Source organism: Oryzias melastigma, linkage group LG19 (assembly GCF_002922805.2).
Source record: "Oryzias melastigma strain HK-1 linkage group LG19, ASM292280v2, whole genome shotgun sequence".
Lineage (NCBI taxonomy): Eukaryota > Metazoa > Chordata > Actinopteri > Beloniformes > Adrianichthyidae > Oryzias > Oryzias melastigma.
The window spans coordinates 21,561,829-21,580,731 of record NC_050530.1 but is presented as its reverse complement, the minus strand read 5'-3'; the positions used below and the strand labels follow the sequence as shown (position 1 = coordinate 21,580,731).

Here is an 18,903-nt window from a genome sequence, read left to right as displayed (position 1 = left end):
TTCGTGGTAAAGTCAATTCAAAGGGTATAAACGACCTAAAGTTGAGAGACTGATTAATTAATTACTTTATTGATTAGAGGTAGCGGCTGGTCATTACTGAGTAATATTTTCCTTCATTACCAAGGTGGTGCCCAAAGGATAATTTTATTAAATTTCAGTTTAATAAAATTTATATTTTTCAACCAACTTTGGGATTGAATACTTCATATCCACCCCCTAACACGCTACAATTTCAAAACACATTTGCACATCATATTCTAATATAACTCAAGCTACATTAATAAAAGTAATTCATTACAAATTCTAAATGTTTTGATTTTATTTATTTTATTTAAAATGTTTTTATGGTTACAAAAAACTGCAAATTATGTATGAATTTCTTTTGAATTTCTCTGCATTTGGCATCTTAAGGTTATTCTGACTGAAGTATTGCCTGTAAGACATTCACTCCATTTAGTAATGTGTCTGCTTACATATTTAATACAATCAGAGGGTTGGAATGTGCTTTGACATAACATGTACATCTTGAATAAATACCTAACAGGTTTTTCAACTTTCACTAAGTAATTCTTTCTATGGAAAACTAATCAATGCTTACTTTTATATTTTTGGATTCTGGTGTGTGCAGATTTTTTGCCAATGACAAACTGTACCTTGCCTCAAATAGTTCAAGCGAAGTTAATCCACATTGTTGTCGTGGGTAGAAGCCGCTGAAGAGTGAAAGCAGGCAAGCTAGTTCACACTGGCAGGTGTGCTAAACTGGGCACAGATTCAGTCACCAGGCAGCGTTGATTGCGGCGTAGGGTAAAAAAATAAAATGGCGCCCTAGGCAAAAAGAAAATTTAGCGCAAATCCCTAGATCGGAATTTGAACTGTACATCTCTGCATAACAAGACAAGCACACTAACTACCAATCCATTATTATTGTCTGATTGCTGATAGCAATTAATAATGATAGATTAATAATATAAAAAAGAAAAGTAAAAAAAAAAAGTTATTTTTTTCTTTCTTCATTTAGTCTGAAAGCATCACTCGTTATTGTCACTTAAAATAACCAACATTTGTGTTTGTTTTTGAGGGAGAAATTAAAGGAACATTATTTTTATGGTTGAGAATCTTCGTTTCAGGAAACCTTTTACCGTCCTGGACCTGAAGTAGTCAGACTGTTTGATCACGTTCTAGCTTTAGGGAAGTCATTCGGGGCCCAATTAAAAAGGGTCCGGGCGGTTTGTCCGAACCTACTCTAACCCAAACCTTGATGCGGCACCGACGCGGGTCGGGTCACCAAATCCTGCTGATCGTCCAGTTCCAGGATCGTTCTGCGCACCGGAAATATAAATAAAATAAATATATAAAATAAATGTATATCATGATAGTAACGGGTGCATTTCTCACTAGAAATATTGGCAAAATAAAGATTAGTCCACAAAATATTTTATTCTGAGGGATTTTCCACCAAAAAAGAGTGAATATCCCACCGTGTTTTTGCTAGCGACAGGCAGAAACTCAAACGTCACGTGATCAGTCACGTGATCAGTCACGTGATCCGGCGCACCCCCGTAGAAATGAATGAGAGAATGAGATGTAGCAATTCCACAATTTCGACCCGTTTTTTGTGAAACTGCTACGTTTTTCTCTGTGGACAAACTTAGCTACTGCACGTTTTAGTAGGAGACTGGGTTGAGATGGGCCACTGCTGTCATGTGACCCACAGCCCAGTGACGCCATCAGACGTAAGGGGCCCCAGTATAAAGCTGCAGTCAGCTGTGAGGGAAGAAGAAGAGGCGGGTTTTCTCTGACACCTTACTCAGAACTGTCTGTGGTTCTATCAGACACCTCCATCATCCTGAACTGGCATTGCTCTCTATTTTCTGAGTATTTGAATTTTAAATGTCCTTACCTGACTGTTTTACCATTAAAGTAGTTTTGAATGTAAAAATGGTGGGCGGTGTGCAGACAGCCGGTCAGGTGACCCGCTTGGCTCTCCAGAGGATAAAAACTGAAAGAGAATGTCATCTACTGCCACTGAAAACTTGTATCTGCTGATTTTCTTCTGAGCAAGGAGAGGCAAGTGTTGTCATGGTAATAAATATAACGCCTGTCAAACCTGTGACCTAGGCCACAGGTGAAGGACACGCAGACAGAAGCATGATTAGTAAACAGTCTGTCACATGGTGTGTCCTCTGCAGGTATGACATGGGGAAGGACGGCTTCATCGACCTAATGGAGCTGAAGCTGATGATGGAGAAGCTGGGGGCCCCACAGACCCACCTGGGCCTGAAGAACATGATCAGAGAGGTTGATGAAGACTTTGATGGCAAGCTGAGCTTCAGAGAGGTGAGACACGGTCAAATTATTCAGTTTCAGCTCTTTGAGATTCCTCTGAGCTCTTTTTAATAATCTGCAGACTGTCATCACAACATTCTGTTCTGCAGCAGCTCCTGTACCTCACGTACCTTCTCCTTAAAGTCCCACTCTGATCATCTTTTGATCTACTTTCAAAGTGTTTCCAGTTGAATTTATATTACACTGCCAGGCCAAAAAAAAGTCGCCACCCGGATTTAACTAAGCAAATGGGTACGAGGCTCCTATTGGATAATTACTGCATGGGCGATTATCTTTCAGCTGGCAACAAGTTATTTAAACCCAACTGGTGCAATGAGTTGCTTCTCATTTCCTAAACAACCATATGGAAATGCATCCCGCAGTCATGGAAAAGATGCTAGTCTGTTTGAGAAGGGTCAAGTCATTGGCACGCATCAAGCAGGGAAAACATCTCAGGAGATTGCAGAAACTACTAAAATTGGGTTAAGAACTGTCCAACGTACTATTAAAAACTGGAAGGATAGTAGGGACCCATCGTCTTCCATCAAGAAATGTGGCTGGAAAAAAAAACGTGTGGTGGGATCAAATGGAAGAAAAACGAGAGTAGAACTCAGGGCTTTGTTTAATAGTGAAAGTAAGACCATTTCCACACGCACAATGCAAAGAGAACTCAAGGGATTGGGACTGAACAGCTGTGTAGCCTTAAGAAAACCACTAATCAGTGAGGCTAACCGGAAAAAAGGCTTCAATTTGCTAGGGAGCATAAAGATTGGACTCTAGAGCAATGGAAGAAGGTCATGTGGTCTGATGAGTCCAGATTTACCCTGTTCCAGAGTGATGGGCGCCTCAAGGTAAGAAGAGAGGCAGGTGAAGTGATGCACCCATCATGCCTAGTGCCTACTGTACAAGTTATGATCTGAGGTTGCTGCAATTGGTCAGGTCTAGGTTCAGCAACAGTATGTGCTCAAAGAATGAGGTCAGCTGACTACCTGAATATACTGAATGACCAGGTTATTCCATCAATGGATTTCTTCTTCCCTGATGGGCATATTCCAAGATGACAATGCCAGGATTCATCTGGCTCAAATTGTGAAAGACTGGTTTAGGGAGCGTGAGACATCATTTTCACACATGGATTGGCCACCACAATCTTTAGGATGTGCTGGAGAAGGCTTTGCGCAGCGGTCAGACTCTGCCATAATCTATGCACGATCTTGTTGAAAAATGAATGCAACACTGGATGGAAATAAATCTTGTGACATTGCAGAAGCTTATCGAAACAATGCCACAGCGAATGTTTGCCGTAATCAAAGCTAAAGCCAGCGGAATGTTAACAGTGTAAGACACTTTTTTTTTTTGGTGGAGACTTTTTTTTTTTGGCCAGGCAGTGTATGACAAGGCCCTTTTTACACAAAATAAAAAAACCTGTGTCGTATTCTAGCTCATAGTTTCTGCAGAGCGCCAGTAGTTTGTTAGAAATTTACCTCTGAGTTGTGCGTGGGACTGTTGGCAAGTAGGAAGCCGCCCTTTTCCCATTCCTGAGATCTTCTTTGTTTACATGCTCTCCTGCTAGCTTACTGCCCCTCACACTAGAGCTCCCACGAACAATTATTTTAATCGTCAGCAAATCTCCAATTAATTTGTCTCAATTCGTTGACAAATCAGGTCAAACGTTGACTGGATGTAAAACACTCATCTTAACCTTCATTATCTTTAAACTTGAAGTGTCTCAGCTATATACCAACTAAAAATAAAGACAATAGTTTATTAAACCTTTAATGAATCATTCAGCCTTTTGTCCTTCGTTTGTTTCTGCCATTAAAACAAAACTTAAATCAAATGAGGCAATCTGAATCCACAACAAAAACTAAATAAAAGCCTAAAATTATTTTCTTTTAAGCTTTAAAACATATTTAATAAAACATAAATAAAGTATTTCAAAGCCTATAGACTAGGGGTGCTCAAACTTTTTCGTTCAAAAGACTAAAATCTGAATGGGGTCCCGGTCCGTGGGCCAAATACAATGTTTTTTTGCATGTCATGAAATAAAAGCGGAAAATGAACAATCAGGTTTAATTTATTTGATTCTTTATTAATCAAAGGGCCCATACCATGATTTTCTTAAGCCTTTCAGAGTGAACTATATCCATATATATGATCATATATTACCTTTGGAATACTAAAAAAAAAAAAAAGTAATAAAGAAAAGAAAAAAAGAAATATTACTTATATATTTTTTTTTTTTTCCCCAACCCGGAAGGAAAATGACTCGATTCCTGAGGCTCTGGCTGCCGCTACATCTGGCTGCCGTCCATTTCATGACGTCATCCCAGAGAAATCCATGTGTCTGCATTTCTCCCATGAAGATAATCCAAACTTCTTTAAAGATGGATGCACATACGATATATCTGCCTTTAGTAGCCCTGGCCATCGCTACACTGCTTCACAACACACACACGGCTCCGGCACGGCTGTGCCAGACCAGGGGTGGGGTGTGTGTCGAGGGCGTGGGGGGTGTCATTAGGAGCCCCACATTTAAAGTAACAAACATCTTATTTAGCTGGAATTTGTTGAAGACAGGCCACAACTGGAAGATATACAATATTCTGCATCTGAAATTAAATCATCACTAGCTCTGTTTGTGGTTCTTTATACAGAGTAAGTAAAATGCATTTAAAACTTCAAAAAGTAGAATTTTCATGGCAGGGCCCCTTTAAGGTAACCCATATTTGTAAGTAAGGATGTCCCGATCAGGTTTTTTTGGGCCCGATCCGATTCCGAGTCATTTGATTTTGTGTATCTGCCGATACCGAGTCCCAATCCGATACTTTTATAAAACATTTAAAACATGAATAAATTGAAGAAACAGATTTATGTTGTCCCTTATTTACATGTCATTAACCTTATTTCATCATTAATAATTTAAATAGAACACTTCTGTGAAGTAGCTTTAATAAACAAGTAAAAATAGACCAAATATAAACCAGAAAAAAATACGATTTTCTTGTTATGTGAGTGATAGTCATGTGAGGAAGTTTAGTGACTTTAGCTTTAACAGCTTAAGAGCTATTGAACATTTTTGACCAAATGTGATTCCTGTCCTCATTTAAAATTCTTAAAAATAAATTATGACTTTGTTTTAGCATAAAATTTGATGAGAACTCATGAATAGCTGATATCATTATTAGTTTTAATTTATTAGTTTTATTTATTTATTTATTTTAAGATCATGTGCTTTTTTTAAGTTATTAAGACATCACATTTTTGGCTTTATTACCACACTAGTTATTTTTTTTAATTGTTACTTATCTGTCGGATAAATAAAACAGGCATATCAAAGGACAGCTCGGGTCCTAAGGAGTTAAATCAAGGCGCTAGCATGTAGCAGTTAGCAGCTGCTGTGTAGCTGTCTGCCTGAAGCATGAAGAGCTTCACATTAAAAAGAAACAAAACTCTGTATTTTTCTGTTGAAATGCCTTTAGAGGTTGTTGTTTGTGTTAGGACAAACCAATAGAGACACTTGCTGTCAGTTTAAAGCGTTTTTAAAAGAGTTATTGGTCCCGGAAGTTAGCTTTTTAGCTAGCTTTGTTTACGTTAGCCTACTGCTTGAGCTGCTGCCATTTTCTGCAGCGTTTTCTGGTAATGACATTTTGTGATCTTTTCATGACATGCAGACTTCTGGTGAGGTATTTATTCGAAATGATAAGATGAAATATAAAGCTCTGATCTCATAGGTTAATTGGTGACTCTAAATTCCCCCTAGGTGTGGATGTGAGAGTGAATGGGTGTGTGATTGAGGCCCTGCGACGGACTGGCGACCTGTCCAGGGTGTACCCCGCCTTCGCCCATCAGTGGCCGGGATAGGCTCCGGCACCCCGCGACCCCGAACGGGATGAAGCGGTCAAGAAAATGGATGGATGGATAAAGCTCGGATCATAATGAGAATAAATTAAGTATCCAATCCTGATTGGACAAAGGAGTCTGATTTCGATCGAGTCCTCAATCACGTGATCAGGCCCGATCTCCGATCACGTGATCAGATCGGGACATCCCTATTAGTAAGAATAAAAAGTATAGTAAAGTAAACTTTTCTCTTTAAAATCTTTAACCTTTAACTAAACATTTTTAATTGTAAAACAAAAGGAATCTAAACAAATTTTCTTCCAAGGAAAACAGCAAACTGGGATCCTAATGAGACATGGAGCTGCTCTGTTGACTTTATCCGTTTGCCGTTCTCGCTCCATCTTGACTAGCTAAAAAATTCAGCTAAAATAATTGGATTAAAGGCTCTTGGGAATTTCTGACGCCAAATAAAAAGAGCCCAGTAATGACTCACTTGTGGGCTGTTTCACCCATTGCGGCAGGCAAAGAAAGTGCTAACAGCGCAACTCAGAGGCTGAAAGTACATTACAGCCGTAGGGTATTGAAGCTCCATAGAGAATCATGGGGAAACAGGTAAGGGGTTTTAAAGATGAAAAGACTAAAGAGAGTTTATTGCCATTTGTACATTTTGAGGTAACAAGTGCATTGGAATTTCTCTTGGCTGCTCTCAAGCAGTGTTAATTTCGTTGACAAAAAATTTTCGTCATTGTCTTCGTCAACGACACTATTTAACCAACGAAAACGAAATGAAAACGAAACAAAAACTCCCGCCCAGACACGAAAACTTTAACTAAATTGACAGACTTTTTTCGTCAACGAATAAAAACGAGACGAAAATGCTGATCGAAGACGACATCCAATCATAATGACTGCTGGTGGAGGAGGGCGGGAGCCAATGCAGAGCGATCCAATCAGAACACAGAGCCCTGCAGCCCGCCTGGGAAGACGCTAATTCATGAATTTAATTGCCTGACAGCTCTATTTTCCATTATTGCACATTGTCCTTTATCTATTGCATGTTGTTTTCTTAAGCTATATGGATAAATAGATTTAAATAACTAAATAAATAAGTAAATTCTGTGGCAGGAGGGATCACTAGTGGCTCAGTCTTCCCTCTCTTATGTCCTGTTCTATCATCCTGACAGCACCAGGGAAAAAGCTGTTCTGGAAGCGTGTGGTGCGTGACTGAATGCTCTCAGACCTGTGACATCTGAGGCTGTGGCCCGATTCTGCACATTGGATCAGTGCATGATCCCCGCTCTCCTTCCGCTGCGCTGTTGGTAGATGGTCTCAATAGATGGAAATTTGCAGCCGATGTTTTTCCTGCTATGTTCATGATCCTCTGCAGCATCTTTTTCTCTTTCATGGTGGTTTTACCAAACCAGACTATTAGTCAGCTGGTGAGGATGCTTTCCACAAGTTCCCTGTAGGCTTGGGTGAGGGTCGGGCGTTTTAGTCCGGCCCTTTTCAGCAGCCTGATGAAGTAAAGCCTCTGTTGGGCTATCTTCACCATGGCAGTAGTGTTTCTCTCTCAGCTGAGGCTGTCTGTGATCTGCAGACCCAGGAACCGGTGACAGTCGGTCCGCTTCACCACAGTCCCGTTGATGGTGAGCGGCTGGTGTGGTAGGGCTTTCCTTCTGTAATCCACAATTATTTCCTTTGTTTTTTCCACGTTGAGAACGAGGTCATTATCCTCCCCGTAAATGGTGATCTTGTGCACCAGGTCTCTGTATGAGCACTCGTCCCCTTGTCTGATAAGACCCATGATGGTTGTGTCGTCTGCATATTTAAAGATAATATTGTTGCTGTCCAGTGAGGTGCAGTCGTGGGTGTACAGTGAACAGCTTTGGACTGAGCACCCCTGCGGTTTGCCTGTTCTGACTGTCAGCTCTGCCGAGACCTTCTTTCCCAGTCTCACCACCTGTGTTCTGTCCATTAGGAAGTCCAGGATCCAGTTTCGGGTGGGTGCGGGCACTCCCAGTTCGGCGAGTTTGGCAGTCAGTTTCCACGGCCTGATGAAATTAAAGGCAGAGCTTTAATCCAGGAACAGTATCCGAGCGTAGGAGTTCTTGGTGTTCAGGTGTTGGAGGGTGGAGTGTAGTGTCAGGGCCACTGCGACTTCTGTTGATCTTTTGGGGTGGTAGGCGAACTGATAGGGGTCTAGAGATTGATCGACCAAAGAGTTGATGTGTGTCAGTACCAAGCCCCAACCCTAGCAGGCGGAACGTGAAGCCAACCAGGAAGTAACAAAACGTTGCAGTACCGGCACTGACCAGAGAGGCTGGTGCTTAGAGTGAGCAGATTTCCATTGACTTCCATGTGAAAATGCTCATTTTCAGCCCTCTAATAAACCCCTTTAGTACCTGGTGCTAAAAGTTTTTATTTCATCAATAGTTGCATATTGTATCAATGAGAAATCTGAGGGGAGTGAATTTTTTTCTAAGTTTGTAGATTTTTTTTTAAACAGGATTTATTTTTACTTAATGAGGAGGCGCGGCTTTTTGATTGACAGATGACGATCGCGGTGGATTCTGGGAGCAGAGGTTCGTTGTGTTGCTCGTCTGCTACAGATTTAGCGTTAGCATGAGTGCTATATTTCGGTTTATGTCCTGCTGCTGTGCTGTAAACTGTTCTAACACTCTCGGAAAGTCATCTGGTGTCTTTTCTCTGGTAAGTACTACAAAAACAACTTTATATTTGCTGGAAATTAAACATTAATGTACATTTTGATCAGTTTTTCTTGGTTCCAGTAATTAGATTTTTTTTTTTTTCAAAATGTCTTCACGTCAGTGTTTTTAACATTAATATTTACACTGTTTAATGTTTAAAAAAAGTGACGTTTTCTCAGTATTTTTATTGATAGTTCTCTTCTTTTATCAAAGTCATAACATACACTGCTCACAAAAATTAAAGGAGTGCATTAAAGAAACACATTAGATACATCAGATCTCAATATGAAGTTGGATATCTATACAAATAACGACAGGGCAGTGTCTTAGGATCAGAAGGATGCTAAGTCTTATAATGGAAATAAAAGTTTTAAGCCTACAAAAGGCTCAATTGTGTAGACACCATCAAATCAGAGTGCAATGAAGAAGTGGTAAAAATGCTTTTCAGTATCTTGTGTGGCCCCACGAGCTTCTATGCATGCTTGACACCGTCGCGGCATACTCCTAATTAGACGACGGATTAGGGGTGGGCGATATAACGATATAAAACCGTCTTACGATCTCCATAGCTGACGATCTGTAATTTTTGAGAGATTGTTTCATCACAATCTTCTACGAAAAACTGCAAGACCGAGAAGACCAAAGCTTGTTGACTGTCTGTGACTTTAAATCCGAGCTGCTCCTCCACCTCCCCTGTGTTTTTTCTTGTAATTAATGACTTATATTACTGGATTGGAAGTCACGTGACAGACGGCGTGACAGACGTGCGCCATCATTATGAATCGAGTCTTCTCGAGTAATGAATGATGGAGGTCCTAAAAAGTATCAAAAGGAGATGCAGTGTTTTACAATCGACTTCAAAAATCTTGACAACAAAATAATCTGATGGAGAGGAATCATCACAGGACAGGAATCGCATTTTAATAGAGAGAAATCAGGCTGGGAACCGTGAACTGTGTGCTAAAGTGGGTCCTTCTTTGATGTATGTTTTTGTTAATGTTTCAAGTTTTAAACGTAGCGGATGTTAATCGCACATATTCACGTTCAACCTGCACAAAAATTGATGGAAATTCATGTTGGAAACACGTAAAATGTGCGGTCAAGATGCACATTGCTGCATTGTTTTGCTAGCTCATAGCTAGTTACTTTAAGAGCCTAATTCTTATTGTCGGTTGCACTTTTTTTTTTGTATGAAGTGTAAGTGAGTTAAATCATTTTCTTAATCTTCACTGTTGATCTTTTTTCTTGGTCGTACGGACCAGAGAAAGCCCAGCTAAAATATACAACGCTAATGCTAACGCTAGCTTTCTGCTCAGTGACATAAACACAGCAGAGAGCAGATGTTAGTGAAGGAGCTGTGGATGTAAACTTTAACCTGCCACAACATTTACTGCTATTATCTCTGTGTTTTGAATCTTAACAGTTTGGCAGATGTATTTGATGTTATCATCCAAGTTTAAAAAATGTTTTTGTATCAGTTAAAGATGCTAGCTGGAGCCTTTTTCTCAAGGTACAATGAAGTTGTCTATTTGAAGGTAAATTCTGAAGCAATTGAGATTTATTTACCATGTATGTAAACCAAAAATAATAAAAGTTTTAGTTTCATTTGAAAATGTGGTAAAAGGTGTTTTTATTAATATTATTATTTAGCACTTTGAGATGTTTTTAACTTTATCAGTCATTCATGCTATTAAACGTCATCAGTCTCCCTCATTTCTGGCCCTGGGTGACAATCATTTACAAGATCTGTTTTATGGATTTTAGCACAGAGGCAAAATAAAGACTCACTGATATTTAGAAGCTGTTCATTTGACAGCAATGCATTAGCTGTAGCAGTAGAAGACGCAATCCTTGCACTATTTACAGATTAATCTTAATAGATAATAACTATTTAACTTGAATAAATATAAATATTTGTTCAAAATGTGTTTACTTCTTTCAACTTATAATTCAATTCAATTCAATTCAATTCAACTTATAATTCAATTTTTGTGAATTTGAATTTATTTCTTAAAAATCGGGATAAAATCGAAATCGTGACCCACCACCAAACCTGTCATGTTGAACCACGTTGCAGGCACCATAACGTTCTCCTTGTCTTCTCCAGACTCTTTGACGTCTATCACAGGTGCTCTGGGTGAACCTGCTCTCGTCTGTCAAAAGTACAGGGTGCCAGTGGCAGACTTGCCAATTCTGGTGTTCTTGAGCAAATGCCAGTGGAGCTCCACGGTGCTGGGCAGTGAGCACAGGGCCCACTACAGGACGTCGGGCCCTCAGGCCACCTTCATGAAGTCTGTTCCTGATTGTTTGGGTAGAGACATTCACACCAGTGGCCCTCTGGAGGTCATTCTGTAGGGCACGAGCAGTGCTCAGCCTGTTCCGCCTTGCACAAAGGAGCAGGTATGGGTCCTGCTGAGGGGTTGAGGACCTTCTACGGCATTGTCCAGCTCTCCCAGAATAACCACCAGTCTCCTGAAATCTCCTCCATGTTCTGGAGATTGTGCTGGGAGACACATTAAACCTTCTTGCTGCAGCACGTGTGGATGTGCCATCCTGGAGAAGTTGGACAACCTGTTCAACTTCTGTAGGGTTAAGGAATCGCCTCATACTGCCAGTAGAGATAATTATCAAGCCAAAATCAGCACGAGTGGAAAACCAGCCAAAAAAGATCAAGAGGGAGAAACTTGAAATGACCTCCACATGTAACACGAGTCCTGTTTTGAGGGTTTTCTAATTGTTGCCACTGAAGTGCACCTGTTGTTAATTCCATGAACACCAATACGCTGATGTGTGTGATTCAATAAAAATCATGTTTAACATATTTGAGTGACCAGTCTCTTCTGTTTATTCACTGTTTTAGCATATAGGTAAAACAAAAGGAAATGTGGGTCAAAGTCAGATGTGTACAATATTTATTTTTGAAACAGATGAAATTATTCAAAACATCACAAGCATTGATCATTGACAATTCAGAATTGGTTTCCCTTTATGTAAAGTAAGGACCTCTTTAAACATGTCATGACTAGAAAGCATCATTTATGATGATACTGTCAGTTTTTTATATTTAATAAACCTAATAAATGATCCTAAAGAGTACCTTTCTATCTACTAAAAACAATTTTCAATGAATAAATATAAAGTTTAGTGCTGGGTTGAACACTGTGCCGCCGCTGGACGTTGTCTCAGATCCCAATGACTGCTCCAGGCTCCAGACGTCGCCCAATCACATCCTCCACAGTGATGAGAGAACCAGGAGCTGCTCTTCCTTGTAGGATTGAAAATAAAAGATGTCCACCACTGTCCGCCTCACCTGAACCAGGAGATGCTCGCGTCGCTGTGGTGGTTTTGTTGAACTTCTGGAAATGATATCACCTCTAATCCAAACTGTAATTGTAAGGAAGAGAAAATGGATTAACTCAAAAACTAATTGTACATATGCTGTTTTTCAAATTTGTGTTGAAAATACAAAAATATTTAATCTTGTTTATGCTCAAAATACACATGTATATCTTTAAACCAAATCTTTGAAGAAAATGAGTTTGTCTTTCATAGAACATCTCAGTCTTTACTTTTTATAGTCAGCAGAAGAGGAGGCAGCATCAGTCATGTTTAACCTCTTTACACCTGACGTCCATCAGATTTTGACTAATATTACCACAGTAGTTCATTCTGCTTCAAATGTAGCCACGAGGGGGCCCAAGCCAGGGTCTCATTGTGCCGCTCCCAAGCCTGGATAAATACAGAGGGTGGTGTCAGGAAGGGCATCCGACGTAAAATCTTGCCAAATCAAATATGCGAATCAGACCTACGAGATCCATACCGGATCGGTCGAGGCCCGGGTTAACAACGACCGCCATCGGTGCTGTTCACCGACAGAGTGCCGGTGGAAATTGGACCACTGTTGGTGGAAGAAGGAGAGGAGGAAGGCGGGTTCGTAGGGAGAGAGAGAAGAGGAAAGTCACTAGTGTTGGACTGAGAGTTGGGACTTTGAATGTTGGAACTATGACAGGAAAGGGTAGAGAGTTAGTGGACATGATGCAGAGGAGAAAGGTAGACATACTGTGTGTCCAGGAGACCAGGTGGAAAGGTAGCAAGGCTAGAAGTTTAGGAGCAGGGTTCAAGTTGTTCTATCATGGTGGAGATGGGAAGAGAAATGGAGTAGGAGTTATCCTAAAGGAGGAGTTTGTTAGGAGTGTTGTGGAGGTAAAAAGAGTGTCAGATAGAGTGATGAGTCTGAAGATAGAAATGGAGGGTGTCATGTTCAATGTTGTTAGTGGGTATGCCCCACAGGTAGGATGTGAGCTGGAAGAGAAGGAGAAGTTCTGGTTGGATCTTGATGAAGTGATGATGAGCATCCCTTTAAATGAGAGTGTTGTCATTGGTGCAGATTTCAATGGTCATGTTAGTGCAGGAAACCGAGGTGATGAGGAGGTGATGGGCAGGTTTGGTATCCTGGAGAGGAATGTAGAAGGACAGATGGTGGTGGATTTTACAAAAAAGATGGAAATGGCGATAGTGAATACATTCTTTGAGAAGAGACAGGAACATAGAGTGACCTATAAGAGCGGAGGTAGAAGCACACAGATAGACTACATCTTGTGTAGACGGTGTAATCTGAAGGAGATCAGTGACTGTAAAGTAGTGGTTGGTGAGAGTGTTTCCAGACAGCACAGGATGGTGGTGTGTAGAATGACTCTGGTGGTGAAGAAGATGAAGAAAGAGAGGGCAAAGGCAGAGAAGAGGACAAACTGGTGGAAGTTGAAAAAAGAAGATTGTTGCATGACTTTTAAGAAACAGTTGAAACAGGCTCTGGGTGGTCAGGAGGTACTCCCAGATGACTGGATAACTACAGCTAATGTGATCAGGGAGACAGGTAGGAGTGTACTTGGTGTGTCATCAGGAAAGAGAGTTGATAAGGAGACTTGGTGGTGGAATGAGGAGGTGCAGGAGTGTATACGGAGTAAGATTTGATTTTAAAATGCCCTTTATTGGACCATTCTAATATTTACAAATTAACCCACATGATAAAAAAAGAAAAGAATTAATGATGACATGAACTCTGGGGCGGGCTGCACGGTGGCGCAGTGGTTAGCGCTCTTGCCTCACAGCGAGAAGGCCCCGGTTCGAATCCCGGCTGGGACCTTTCTGTGTGGAGTTTGCATGTTCTCCCCGTGCATGCGTGGGTTTTCACCGGGGACTCCGGCTTCCTCCCACCGTCCAAAAACATGCTTCATAGGTTAATTGGTGACTCTAAATATCCCCTAGGTGTGAATGTGAGAGTGAATGTGTGTGTGATTGAGGCCCTGCGACAGACTGGCGACCTGTCCAGGGTGTACCCCGCCTTCGCCCATCAGTAGCCGGGATAGGCTCCAGCACCCCGCGACCCCGGAAGGGACGAAGCGGTCAGGAAAATGGATGGATGGATGGATGAACTCTGGGGTTCAAAAGGAGAAAAGAAGTTCCCCATCAGCAGTCACATGACACAAAACTTTCTCTACAGCCCAGGTTTGTGAGAATTCCTCCAGCCTTTCAGTCACTCTGAAATAAACATATTCCACGCGTAACCGTGATCTTAAAAGAGCATAAAACATCTGTTTGACATCAACACATCCCTCAGAGTTTGCTTGATTACGTCTGGTGAGCCAGATTGCAATTTTAGCCGTAGCAAATAGGAAATTCAACAGTTGATTTCTTTTTCTTTTTGCATTTGAAAATACAGGCCCGTACACAAAGAGGGGGAGAGAAAACACCTCTCCCAACCCGAGACACCATGCAGTCAGAATGCTGAAAAGAGAAGCCAAGCGGTTGCACTGTGCAAACAAGTGTGTCAGAGTTTCAGTCTGGTTACAGAAGTCACAGCGTTCTGATTGTGATGGATCAAACCGTGCCTTGTATCTGTTTGTGGCTACACATCCATGCACAATCCTCCACTGGAGATCAGCTGCACGCTTTTCAACAGGGAACCTGTACAGGGACTTCCAGCGTCCTCTTGGAGTCGTACTGGAGCCGAACAGCCCAGCCCACCTCGATACTTCCAGCTCTGTCAAGGACTTGAAGTGTCTTATTTTGATGCAGAGGGTGTAAGCAGCCTTCCTGTGCAGGGTCTCAAAGTTAACACCTTTTGACTGACTGAGGTCCAGCAGTTTGTTAGGGTCCTCAATCCAGTCATCTGCATTATGGGATATGGTCACGGGTGGAGATCTGTACGATGAGGTAGGATCCCAGGAGTTGATATGTTCTGATATGAAGGCTCTCCATTCAGTAGGAATCGAGCACATCACGGCCTGCACAACTCTGGACAGCAGTCTGGGCCGGAGTAAGAGATCAGCTAAGAAGAAGTGGGACACTGAGAGGACTGAGGAGAGTAGACAGGAGTACAGGGAGATGCAGTGTAAGGTGAAAGTAGAGGTGTCAAAGGCCAAACAAAGGGCTTATGATGACTTGTACGCTAGGTTAGGTAGTAAGGAGGGAGAGACTGACCTGTACAGACTAGCAAGGCAGAGAGTTCGAGATGGGAAGGACATGCAGCAGGTCAGGGTGATCAAGGATAGGAATGGTAATGTGGTGACAGGTGTCAGTGGTGTAATGGAAAGATGGAAAGAATACTTTGAAGAGTTGATGAATGAAGAGAATGAGAGAGAACAAAGAGTAGAAGAGGTGACGGTTGTGGAGCAGGAAGTAAGAAAGATTAGTAAAGGTGAAGTGAGAGGGGCTTTGAAGAGGATGAAGAGTGGAAAGGCTCTTGGTCCTGATGATATACCTGTGGAGGTATGGAAGTGTCTAGGAGAGATGGCAGTGGAGTTTTTGACCGGGTTGTTCAACAGGATCTTAGGTGGTGAGAAGATGCCTGAGGAATGGAGGAGAAGTGTGATGGTGCCCATTTTTAAGAATAAGGGAGATGTGCAGAGTTGTGGTAACTACAGAGGAATAAAGCTGATGAGCCATACAATGAAGGTGTGGGAAAGAGTAGTGGAAGCCAGACTAAGAGCAGAAGTGAACATTTGTGAGCAGCAGTATGGTTTCATGCCAAGAAAGAGCACTACAGATGCAACATTTGCTTTGAGGATGTTGATAGAGAAGTACAGAGAAGGTCAGAGAGAGCTCCACTGTGTCTTTGTAGATCTGGAGAAAGCTTATGACAGAGTGCCCAGAGAGGAACTATGGTATTGTATGAGGAAGTCTGGAGTGACAGAGAAGTATGTCCGAGCAGTGCAGGACATGTATGAGGGCTGTAAGACAGTGGTGAGGTGTGCTGTAGGGGTGACAGAGGAGTTCAAGGTGGAGGTGGGATTACATCAGGGATCAGCTCTGAGCCCCTTCCTGTTTGCAATGGTGATGGACAGACTGACGGATGAGGTTAGACAGGAATCACCATGGACTATGATGTTTGCAGATGATATTGTGATTTGTAGTGAGAGCAGGGAACAGGTGGAGGTGGAGTTAGAGAGGTGGAGGTTTGCCCTGGAAAGGAGAGGAATGAAGGTTAGCCGCAGTAAGACAGAGTACATGTGTGTGAATGAGAGGAACCAGAGTGGAAGAGTGAGGTTACAGGGAGAAGAGATAAAGAAGGTGGAGGAGTTTAAGTATTTAGGGTCAACAGTACAGAGTAATGGAGAGTGTGGAAAAGAAGTGAAGAGGAGAGTGCAAGCAGGTTGGAATGGGTGGAGAAAAGTGTCAGGTGTGATGTGTGACAGAAGAGTTTCAGCACAAATGAAAGGAAAGGTGTACAAGACTGTGGTGAGACCAGCCATGTTGTTTGGACTAGAAACAGTGGGACTGAAGAAAAGACAGGAAGCAGAGCTGGAGGTAGCAGAGATGAAGATGCTGAAGTTCTCTTTGGGAGTGACCAGGTTGAAGATGGCTGACGCTGACGCTCTACCGCTCTGAGTTTCCTGCACTCCCATGTGTGAGAACTGCAACTCAGGACACCGCCAACTTCAAGCCACTGTCCAAAAGCTGAGACTGGAGCTCAAGGTAAAACAAAACTTCATAGAGAAAATTCTTTCAGTTTCAGCTTCACAATCCAAGTATATTCAACACCTGCAGCTGTCAAATCGGTCAATGTCACAGACGCTGCCATGGTTCGGAGAACTTCCCGCTGAGGCTAATTCCACCGCTACCGACAGCAATATTGTTCAAATATGTGGCCGTGATAACAACGGATGGGAGCGGACAGACGCGGCTCCAAGCACCACCAACACCAGCTCCGCAGTTGAAGCCAGGAGTCCACAGGACCTCCAAGATGACCAAACCGACGCTGGACCCAGGGCTCCAGCCCTCTCCTCCACGCCGAAACAATCATGGGCTGAGGTGACACGTCATGGCCGGAGGAACGGTGGATCTAAACCTGTGACTGCCAGCTCGGAAAACCTAGCGCTCTCCAACCGCTTTGCCCCGCTGGCTGAAGGCGAGTGGGCCCACGGGGACCGAGATCAGGCGGAGTTCCTACCATGACATCCGGCTCTGCCGCGGGTCTCTGCGGAGCGACGGGTCCCGCTTCCTCCTGCCCGGATCCAACGGCGTCTGCTGCTGCTTCGGAGCCCGCCTTGGTCGAGCCTGATCGGGACGCGCTTCTTCCTGGAATCACGGCGCCTCCGCCGGGGGCCTCCGCTGTTTCTTCGGTGTCCGCCGCGAGAGGGAAACGCCGCCGCCGTCTGCTCCGCGAGGCCGTGGCCCGACGCTCGGGCGAGCTGTCCCGGGGATCGCGCACCGCACTCTCCGGCTCACCAGCTTCAGTGGATCCTATGCCAAAAGCGGATCCTCGTATTGGATCACTGCCTGCAGGGAAACATCTCTCTGGAACTCTCAACTCTCCACCTGAGCCCGCGGAGGCTGCTGCTTGTCACCCAGAGAGAGCGGGGAGAACCGGACCTGTGCAGCAGCTCATCGTGGGAGACTCCGTTGTCCGGCATGTCCGTGTTGCCAGGTGCCAAACACTTTCATTCTCGGGATCAGCCGTCAATGACATTAATAACTCTGCCCACCAACTCACTGTTAAATACCCCTCTGCTGAGACCTTTATTATACATGCAGGCACCAACAACCTTAAACTGCACCAATCTGAGACTTTGAAAGTGGACTTTATTAACCTCATTCACAACATCCAAGATTTAAACATAAACTGTATCATATCTGGACCACTTCCTGCACACCGTTACGGAGACATCATGTTCTCACGCATCCGTCAGCTTCACATCTGGTTAAAATCATATTGTCACTCCATGAGCATCCCATACATTGATAACTTCACAACATTCTACAATAGACCATATCTCTTCAAAGCAGACGGTTTACACCCCAACAATAATGGTTCCCGTCTTCTTAGCTTTAACATTTTGATCTCACCCTCCGTTCTTTCCAAACCATAAGCTGACGGTCGAACCAGGACATCCACACCCCTGATCAATCATTCTCTGCCACTCAGCATCACATACCAGTTCAGATCACAAATAGATATTCCAATCACTTCAATTCTTTCCCAAGTGCCTCGCATGTCAGATGTCTCCGTCCAATTCACACAACACTAGTCACTAAACCCATCTCATGCTCACGTCAGATTTTACCCACAACAATGAAAATGGCTCTTTTTAACGTCAGATCACTTTTAAACAAGTCTTTTATCATTAATGATCTGATTTTAGACCATGATTTAACTTGTCTGTTTTTAACTGAAACCTGACTTGGCACTGATGCTCCAGCTATTCTCACTGAGGCTTCTCCACCTAATTTTAACTTTTTATTTTCAATCAGGGGAGGTACGAAAGGTGGTGGCACAGCATCGATAGCTCACAAAACAATGTATTGTTGTCACAAAAATATTGTATTCAACAAATACTCTTCGTTTGAGCATCATGCTTTTCTCTTTGGTGCCCCACTTGTTTTAGCTGTCACAGTGTATAGACCACCAAACCCTCCTTCCTGTTTTATTGAAGAATTTTATGAATTTTTATCATCTCTTCATATTAGGTACAACAGGATTTTAATTACTGGTGATTTTAATTTACATGTTTATAAAAATGAGGATGTC

General features: G+C 42.6%; 1 protein-coding gene across 5 annotated transcripts in view; it reads left to right on the top strand.

Annotated features, from left to right (window-relative positions):
- Positions 1–18,903, top strand: part of efhd1 (EF-hand domain family, member D1) — a 117,590-nt gene that overhangs the window by 40,735 nt on the left and 57,952 nt on the right. For 4 of the 5 annotated variants that reach the window (XM_024298148.2, XM_024298152.2, XM_024298150.2 and 1 more), the window contains exon 2: positions 2,190–2,337. In XM_024298148.2, coding sequence (XP_024153916.1) covers positions 2,190–2,337 — 148 coding nt within the window. Of the gene's footprint in view, positions 1–2,189; positions 2,338–4,585; positions 5,476–18,903 lie in introns of those variants that run through there. The other variant, XM_024298149.2, reaches the window with a different exon arrangement.